This window comes from Protobothrops mucrosquamatus, unplaced genomic scaffold (assembly GCF_001527695.2).
Source record: "Protobothrops mucrosquamatus isolate PMUCROS unplaced genomic scaffold, P.Mucros_1.0 scaffold36, whole genome shotgun sequence".
Taxonomy (NCBI): domain Eukaryota; kingdom Metazoa; phylum Chordata; class Lepidosauria; order Squamata; family Viperidae; genus Protobothrops; species Protobothrops mucrosquamatus.
In genome coordinates, this window is record NW_015386420.1 from 388,325 (window position 1) to 398,622 (window position 10,298).

General features: G+C 33.4%; 1 protein-coding gene across 1 annotated transcript in view; it reads left to right on the forward strand.

Moving 5' to 3' along the window:
* The window catches only part of MARCH5 (membrane associated ring-CH-type finger 5), a gene marked incomplete at its 5' end in the record, with an annotated part of 28,759 nt that extends 18,841 nt beyond the window's left edge, over positions 1 to 9,918 (forward strand). The window contains 5 exons of the mRNA XM_029283206.1: positions 439 to 641; positions 2,190 to 2,320; positions 4,089 to 4,272; positions 4,630 to 4,796; positions 7,789 to 9,918. Of these exons, the coding sequence (XP_029139039.1) occupies positions 439 to 641; positions 2,190 to 2,320; positions 4,089 to 4,272; positions 4,630 to 4,796; positions 7,789 to 7,905 (802 nt within the window). The remainder of the gene's footprint in view (positions 1 to 438; positions 642 to 2,189; positions 2,321 to 4,088; positions 4,273 to 4,629; positions 4,797 to 7,788) is intronic.
* Positions 9,919 to 10,298: the final 380 nt, after the last annotated feature.

Below are 10,298 nucleotides of genomic sequence, written 5' to 3' on the forward strand. Positions count from 1 at the left end.
CTGAATGTTATAAACATCACAGTCCATAACATCAGTGAAGAGCCACTCATCTTGTAGTACAGGGGTCTTCAAACGTGGCCCATTTAAGACTTATGGACTTCAACTTCCAGAATTCTTCAGCCAGCATGCCTGGAGTTGAAGTCCACAAGTCTTAAATGGGCCAAGTTTGAAGACCCTGATGTAGTAGATTGATTCTGCCAAAGAAGAAGTAACAGTCGATGAAGATTCTTGTTGGAACTTAGATTTCCAAATACTATTCAAATATGATCCTTTTGTTTGAAATTTTTATTGTGTTCTTTGACAAATAAAACATTAAAAATGCTTCTTGGTTAAATTTTGGTTAGTGGCTTTTTTAAAGAAGGAAGTGTAGAGGCAAATGAGGATATTTTGCTCTTGTTTGTAATTGTAACTGAGACAAGACTTGTGTTTGAATTACAGGAGTTGCTGGGTTTGTTTTGCTACTGATGAGGATGACAGAACAGCAGAATGGGTGAGACCATGCAGATGTAGAGGCTCTACAAAATGGGTTCACCAAACGTGTCTGCAGCGTTGGGTGGATGAAAAACAAAGAGGGAACAGTACAGCTCGAGTTGCCTGTCCACAGTGCAATGCAGAATACTTGATAGTATTTCCAAAGCTAGGTAAGACACACATATTGAGTGAAACAGGTTATCCTCCAAGATTTTAAGTGCGAGTCTTCTATATTTGAAAATTTGGATATGGTGTGGGAAGGTTTAGGTTTTCCATTAACACTTAATATTCTTTTTTAGCGTACATGAGATCATCAGTGTGGTTTATGACATCAGGGAAGAATTATTATTAGACAATAAGTCAGTAATAATGTAGATATGGTATAAATGTCTAAAGTATAAAAGTTCAGAGATAGAGATATCTCTGTGTCTAGTCCATATCAGTATTATATGTGTTTGCTTATAAATCATTTTGCCTGCTTAATATGCAATTATATTGAAGAAAAAAATCACACAGAAATCTGCCAATTTTAATACATGTAAAATTATTATGGTTGGTCACACTGTTAGCCAGATATTTAGACTGGATTTGGTATTTTTATTCACCCCTCGAACATTTCCCCAAGATCTGGGATAGGCAGATATTGTTGTTTGATAGTGTAAAAGGTATTGTTGCAGGATATAAGCTGTTCCAAGTAGAACTGCCTTTTGCAATTTACTTTATTATCATTATTATCCCAAATTAATCCATCCCAAATCAACCCATTGCAGAAAGTTCTCTTCATTAAAGGTTATGCATAATAATTTATTAGACTTGTCACATGCAAGTTGGTAGGTAGATTTTTTTTTAACTTTCCAATTTAGGGTTAAAAACAATAACTGGCTCAGATCACAGCCAGCTTCCATGCCTAAGGAATACTACAAACTGAATTTTTTTCTGCTTAGTCTAGCAACTGAAATTTTATCCTAACTAGATGTTTTGTTGTAAAATATACATTATTTTTTGTAAATATTTGCTATTTATAAAGCTCAGAACTCTATTGAAGATGTCAGTACTAGAAAATAAATGAGCTCTATTTTGCACATTAAGGCAAGTTGTACGTTAGATTGGTTTACTCAAAATGCAACTGAATAAAATGTTGAAATTTTCTACAGAAAAGTCAAACAGACTGCAAAAAATATACACATTATATGACCAATCTATTTTCATACAGTCTTCACTTTTTAAAACCAGTACATTTGTATCTTTACCTATAGTACATAGCATTTCTAAATTGTACTGTCTTAAATAAAACCTATTCTAAATATATTTTATAGCACGGGTGTCAAACTCGATTGCATCACGTGATGTATCGTGAAGTATCATGATGTTTTTTACCTTAGCGGAGCTGGGGTGGGCATGGCCTGTGCGCATCCGGCCCACGGGCTGCCAGTTTGAGATCCCTGTTTTATAGTGATCCATTCAACTTAATAAAAAGGCTAGAACTATTTCTCTCATTTTTGGATTAAATTGTTTAAGAACATGTGTATTACAGATATACTTAGAAAGGCACAATAATAGATTAGACGTCTGAATATATTATATTTCTACGGAAGGAAATAAACAATTTTATACAATTATAAAATTTACTAACGAAACATAATTTTCATTTGCCAGTTGCTCCTCTGCTATATATTCTGATTGTTGCTACAGACCCTCATTTCTTCTTTACATTATAGGTCCAGTTGTTTATGTCTTGGACTTAGCAGATCGTCTTATCTCAAAAGCCTGTCCATTTGCAGCAGCTGGAATAATGGTGGGCTCTATCTACTGGACAGCTGTCACTTATGGAGCTGTAACAGTGATGCAGGTTGAGATAATGTTTTAAATGTTAAATTATTGTAATTGAGCTGGAAACTGTTAGAGATTTGCTGAAGAAGCCCTTGAGGGTGGATATGAAAGAGAATTCTAAGGCAGGATTGGAAGACTCAATTTACTACATCTAGATCCAGATTATGTTTCCTTCATCCATATGGGGTTTTGTTCCTTTTTAGCTGCCTTATATTTGACATTATGATTCTACAGGTAGTCTTCAATTTACAATTGGTCAAGTAACAATCATTCATAATATTGACGGGCCTGAAATGTGTTTTTTGGTCCATAAAGCACTTCTGGCCATCATAAAACATTATGCCACACACTATCTTCCCATAGTTACATGACTGCATTTTGGGCACTTGCAGTTGGCTCATCTTTACAACCAATTGCAACATCCCACAAATAAATGAATGCATTTTGCAATATTTTTTGCCAGTTTCAAGCAAAAAATATGCATTCAGAAGAATGGTTTCACACTTACAACCGTTTATTGCTTATCAACCATAATATTTTGCTTAATGACTGCCACAAAAAATGATGTAAAATTGGGTCTGGTCATGTGAATGCCTCAACTTAAATGCAGTGACTTATAATCCGGAAATCCAGTCCCATAAGTTGAGTACTACCTGTATTACTTTGATTTCTTCAGCAACTGGTAAAGACATTTGTGCCAATGGGAGTGGCAATGTCTCACTGATCTTGACTGATCTAAAAAAAAAAAATTTCATTTCTGGATATGAGACCACCTACAGAAATAAGAAATCACCATAAATACATTTGAGAGCCATTCCGTTGTCTGGCCCTCTAAAAAGCAATAGTAAAAGAAGGCAATGTCAAACCTCTCTATACTGTTGTTATGAAACCACATGGACATGTTCGCGTGGTTACTAGGAGTCAAGCTTGACATAGGGAGATTTTATATTACCACATATGAAGGCTTTGTAATTCAGGTTTATCAAACATGAAGGCATTTGTAATTAGAAATTCCAAGCAAATACAGTCCAGCTTCTTCACATAGCTAATGTCCTTAATATTTTCCTACTAAGAGCAAAACTCTACAACTAAAACAGATTCAGACTTATTGAGCATTTTCCAGTTTAAATGCCTTAAATACTTATCTAGATGGATAAGATTCAGATACCAGGCTGGTTATCACAGGGTATATTTTGGTCGACAAAGCTAGCACTGGTATATATTTCTGTCACTTTTAATTTATTTTGTTATTCACTTTCTCTTTCCCCTTTATGTTAGTTTGTATATTAATGTTTGATGTTGAAATCTAATAAAGATACTATTTAAAAAAGATTTTTATGATTCCAATAACTTATTAAGATCATGTTGCAATAGATTTGAAAATTATATCAAAAGAAATAATTTACAAATAATAAAAATAGATATTGGTCTTAAATGGTGTTAAATTTTATCTAACCGTCAGTTTCTAGTTTTTCTTTTCCTAGTCTCTTACTGGCTATGGTCGCTTTCTCTGTAGAGGAAGGCTTCCTGTCCCATACAATAGTGTAGTATAATGCTGCTTAAATTCCCTGGAAGTGATTTGGTATTTTCCAGCTCTTCTGCAATATTTTCTAAATAGATTTGTTCAGCTTAAACTATTGTTCTTGCATAATTGAAAAGGGCTGAATTGGGTTAATAACACACTTGATAAAGATTCTGTGAGTAATCCTTTATAGAATGATTATCTGTTAACAGAAATGAGGTGCTTGCAATAGTAAAGTAGTAATGTGTAATTTTGTTTTGGTCAGGTTGTGGGTCATAAAGAGGGCCTTGATGTCATGGAGAGAGCAGATCCATTATTCCTTTTAATTGGACTTCCTACCATCCCAGTTATGCTTATATTAGGAAAGATGATCCGCTGGGAAGACTATGTGCTTAGATTGTGGCGAAAGTACTCTAATAAACTGCAGATACTGAACAGCATATTTCCAGGTAATGCTACAAAATTTTAATATCTAGGCTAGGCTTGGTTTCAGCAAGAAAGAATGAAATGGTATAGCAAATTTCTCCTTCCTTAAGGAAAAGCCTGTCTAGCACATTTTTTGCTGATTCTGGTTGAATTCTATCTAAATTGACAAGGTATGTTGAAAAAAACCAAAATATAAAAAGCAAACTTATTTTGTATAGCATTATTAAAAATCATACATTGTTTAATGGAATTTAGTGCAAAAAATGTAGTGTGAAGAATTCTGAATGAATAAAATTAAAATACTGCATTGAAAAGTTTGTTGCATGGAAATGTGTAATGTATATATTCTAATATTTGCTAACAATGGTATTTTTCTTCAGGGATTGGATGCCCTGTTCCTCGTATTCCAGCTGAGGCTAACCCTTTAGCAGATCATGTCTCCGCTACTCGTATCCTGTGTGGAGCTCTTGTCTTTCCCACAATTGCCACAATAGTGGGAAAATTGATGTTCAGCAGTGTTAATTCTAATCTTCAAAGAACAATTTTGGTAAGATGAAGTTTTTTGTAGAAGTAAACCTGCAAGATTATAGAAACATTTCTAACCATTTGTCATCTCTTTACATAAATGTTTTTATATTCCTTGTGCTAAATAACATTCTGTATATTAAATATCTAAATTCTCATTTTAAAACATTAAAGAACTGTATGTAAATATTAAATATACATTCCAAGTCATAGAAATCATGTAGAGGTTGTGTCAACTTTTGTTCATTTAGAATTCTATCGAAACATACAATTTAACCAGGGTTGCCTAAATTTTGCATACAAGTATAAATAGGCTGGGTTCACATAGCTTTAAATCATTTAATGAAACACAATTGCTATTTCACAAACACACTAGCTGGTTTAAATAGCTGGTCTCCTATGTCATGCTAACTATAAACTATCAAATATAATCTTACCTTCGTGGTTTTTGTGAATCCACACGTATAGTATTTTGAGATATAATCTGTAAGATGTACCCATGTGTCATGTCAGGATTTCCTCATGTTAAAAAGTGCCCTTTCACAAGACTAATTTCATAAGTCCATACTGAAACTTTTTAAAGTCTCAGACTTGCCTTTTTCAGAACTGATTTTCAGTCATACCTAGAAATCCTGTAATTGTGTAATGACATGATTTATTGCAGGAATGAAGGATTTTTTCAGACCATGCATTTGATATGGTCCAGAGGGCTTCCATCAAGGTTCTTTCCCAGCAATTGAACTTATCTGTCCCCACACGTCTGTTATGTTCAGTGAGCAAGAAGAGGCTGGCAGTTCCCTAATCCAGATGCAGGAGGTGGCTAGTAATGATTACATTCTTGTGCAATGGCAGATGAACACAAGTGATTCTTAACTGGTTTTGATAATGGCTTTTGTGTTGCAATTTTAATTTTTGAGAGAGTTTTACTTCGATGTTATTGATAGCTGTTTTTAGATTATATAGGGATATGTACTTGTAAGCTGTAGGGTGAATAAATATGGGGTAGACATTTTGTAAATAAATAAGATGGAGGGGGTAAAAATAAGTATCCAGGTTTCCAAATCCACCTTATTTAACCTGCTGAGGTTATTGGATAGGGAACTCTAGCTCCTTGTACTGGATCATGGTTTCCCAACATTGGCGGTTTCAAGTATATGGACAATTACTGAGAATTCTGGAAGTTGAGGTCCGCTGTCCTTCAATTTGCCAAGATTGAGAAACACTGAACTAGATTCAGTTCCTTGCTCCTAGTTCATTGTCTCAATTAAACAATAGATAGGAAAGACAGTTTAGACAGAGTTTGACATCTAGAACTAAGGCTGAGATTCACAGATAGTGTCTTCTGGTTCATAGTGGCTGTAACTATGTGTCCTCGAGATTCAAAATACTTTATACAAATGCATACATTTACAACAGCAGCTTTTATGCTGCTTGTTATCACTTAAGTCACAGTATTCAAAAGTTATTCTTTTACATAATTGCTTTTTCATCAGTGAATTAATCAAGGCTGAATAGAAGCTAGCTAACTATGGATATCAAGGTTACATGAGTTAATTAGAAATATGACATCCAAATATTATGTAAGGCAATTAAAATTTTATTACTACTACTGGAAAAGGGGAGCTTTAAATGCAAGTATGTACTGTAAGAGAATTGGGAATGAAATATGTTACTGAAAACATGGCAAATGAGGAACAAATGGATATTTCATCCCATCTATTCAACGAAACCTCAGTCCATCAGTTAAGGAATGTATGAGAAAGAAATTTGGGCAACACATATAGAACTCTCAATAAAGTACAGACTAATAAATTAAGAACACAGTTTTTTTATTTGGTTTCCAGAATTCTGTGATCTAATCCTTTCCTGTCATTAAACCTTATTAATAAGACTGAATCTTGCTTCCATGGTGCTGTTAGCAGCTTGACACACATGGAATTTGATGTGGAGAAATGCAGCACTTGCTACTGAGAAACAGGGAGGATAGCTGCTGAAGAATTTTGTCAAAAACCTAACCCAAAAGATGGGATTAAGAGAGTATAAGATGAATTGCATCGTTTAGAGGGCAGCAAAGGAAAGAAATAGCTGAGCCCTTTGAAGGGCAAGCAATGACAGAGCTTTTAGGGCATAAAATCTGAGATTAGTGGGGAAACAAGGCCCTGGATAGCATAGAAGTTAAGTGCAGGAAGATTGGACTGAATCCAAGATTAGGCAAAAAGACAATGTTTAGATTTAAGGTTGACCATTGAGTGTTCAGAAAACTAATTTGGGAGCAGAGTATTACAAAAAGATCAAAACGGAAGAGATGACATTTGACAGAGGATGAAGGTATTCGATAAACGGATGAGGTGACAAGGACTTTTAATTTTTTGTAGCACTGTACTGAATGAAGTATTTTTAGTTTAGCTAAAAGATGGAAAATGAAATTTCAAAGAATAAAAATATAAATTCATTCTATTATACTTTTATTCACAAAATAAGTGGTAACATTTGGATGAGAAAGACATGAAATAAAAGTTGAAAGAGGAGTTGGACTTGCTGATTTTGAGGGGGTTCTGAACTTTCAGGCAGGGAGATCATGGAAGAAATTGAAAAATGTGAAGTGAGAAAATGAGATGAGGGGCAGTCATATGAATGAAGATGCTATCCAAAATTATAGCATAATATTACCCAGAGATTATTGTTTGAGAAATTGAGAGAATTTAGAATCAAAATCTGATTCAAGATCATTTGAACTCAGGGAGAGAAATTACAGGAAGGGCACCTCCCTCCCATTGAATGAATTAAGAAAACCCAACCAAAATAATGTGTAAAATCAGCATGAAATATTTTTATAAAAGAAACATTTCAGAATAACATTATAACAGGGAATAGCATGTATCCAGTATTTATATAAAATTGCTTTAATTAACCCAACTTCAAAGCATATTACAAATGTGTATAAAAAGCCACATTAAAAAAAGATATTGAATTTCTCTGATAGGCTTTTATTAATTGTTCCCTTTTATTTTTAGGGTGGAATTGCTTTTGTTGCTATAAAAGGAGCTTTCAAAGTCTACTTCAAACAGCAGCAATATTTGCGACAAGCTCATCGGAAAATTTTAAATTACCCTGAGCAAGAAGGTGCATAAATGACTACAGTATACCTGTCAGACTCTTACAATCTCATTTCCTATATTCTGCAACAATTCTATTAGTTAGCTACAGGAGAAGAGATTGGATGAGATGCTGCTGCATTTTGTATCTCTCCCCTTTCCACATAGACTAATAAAAGACTATATAATGTCAAGGTGAATTCTACTTAGTTGTTAAGCTTAAGAATGTAATTTGTTTTCGTTAATGTATTTTTCTTTGTGGCAGGAAATATCTGAATCCATTTCCTGTGGGGATATATTGCCTTTTGGGGGGTTTTCTGAAACAGCCAAACATTTATGAAGTTAATAAATTATGTGCAGACTGTATTGAAATATCTTTTGTATGCTCATTGCAGTAAATTCATAATTCTTTGCTAGTCAACAGTTACCTGTTGAAATAGCCGACATGAATGTTAAAAACTGAACATGCCTGTCCTTAATAAGCACTTGGAATATTAACGTATGTTTTTTTATTTAAAAGTTTCATCTAATGGTTTACCTTTAGTCTTTCCAATGTAAGTTGTACTACATACAATTGACTCTTATTTGCTTGCTGTGAAATGAAAAAGGTGAATCACAATCTGCTTATAACCAAGTTGCAATATTGGAGTTATTGCTTTGTACCAATGTACTATGGAATCCCAGTCAAATTATGGATATTATTAGTTCAAGATAAATATAAAAGTAAGATTCCAAACCAGTACTGATAATATGCAGTTATATATGTAGAAGTATTCTGCCTATACTTCCAAAAGTATTCAGGAAATTATAAACATAATACAAATTGTATTTACTAGTAGGGCTTTTTTAAATAGAAGGTTTTTTTTAATATTTTACTCCTGTGACATCTGGCACTTTACTGCTTTTATTTTGAGAATACATTTTCTAAGTGTCTTTGATTTTGATGGAACCTCCCAGCAAATACTTGGAGTATTGGTACTAATTCTACATACGCACATAGAAAAGCCCTATTCTAGTAAACAAAATGGGGTTTTTAGAACATAAGAGTTGAGATTTAGGAATGATACTTGAGCAACCTTTTTCTTGACAAAAGAAATAAGCATATCAGTGTGAAGTCATATTTATCTATGTAAACAATTCCTGGGTTTACTGGTGGCATTTGTGTCAGCAGTATTAGAGAACTAGATAATGCTAGATTCAACAATGTAATATTCACTGTAAATGATAGAAACTTATTCTTTTTAAGAATTGGTAAATAGTTCATCAGCAATTAAACAGACAAAATGGGCTTCATGTTCGTTTGCAATAATGTATGTTAACAAAGTACGATTTTCTGAAGTGAACATTATTTTAACTATAGAAATGTAATATTTTAAAAATGTATAAATTGTATATTATGACCAACTAGTATTCCAGTATTAAAGTATGTGAAGAAATATAAAGTATAGAATACTAGCTGTATCTTCTAACTACTGAGAAGAATTACAAGTTTAAATTCAGTTGGACTCTGGTATTACACAATGAGAGAGAGATGTATTTGCAAACTGCTGGATTTCTTCAAGGATCTTCAGTGCTATAAATACTTTGTAAAATTCTTTTGAGGAAAAGTCTTGTGAGTGTTATTTCTGGTATATGCACTAGCCCTTTGTTACCTGCTGGATTTTTTTTAAACAAATAACATACTCTCATAATGTCACCTGGTGCAGTGTGTGGATTTGAAATTTATTCTGTGGTTAAACTTCAGAAATTAGTCTGTACCTTCTGATTCAATTGTGCTGTGAATAATGTGGAATTATTTTTAATTCAGTAGCAAAACCATTATCTCTGTTGTGCTGTTTAATGTTTCTGTTGGTACAACTTGTGATCACATATTGGATTAGACTGAATAAATTTTTTTACATTTAAGTGTATAGTGTTTGAAGATAAATAAAATATAGAAAAGTTGATTACATTTGGAGGGCATTAAATATTTTAACAACAAAAATAGAACCTTGACAACCATAATTAACTTTGCTAATAAAGAACCTACAGCAGGTTCCTTCTTAAAGCTATTTTGCTGTTCATTTTATTTTTATGACACAACCTTGAGACACGTGAGATGCAAATATTCAGAATTATGTTGAATATTTTGCCTTTTATTGTTTAGAACAGATCCTGGAAACATGTCACTATTTTACTTAATTTTGATATGAGTTTTCTATTCCCTTCCCCATTTTTTATGTTAATACTGCATGTCTAAAGTGAGCAAGCCTTCCACATTCAGTTTCAGCCTGCCATGAACCCATCTTTTGTTTGAAGCTGACCTATTTATTTGAGTAGAAGAACTAGCTTGTTTCATACATGAAAGTGAGGGAAACACGGTTCAGTATCATCTTCCACCAAGTGGAATTGATCAATAACAAATTGCTGAGTTGCTAAGTATAAGTACA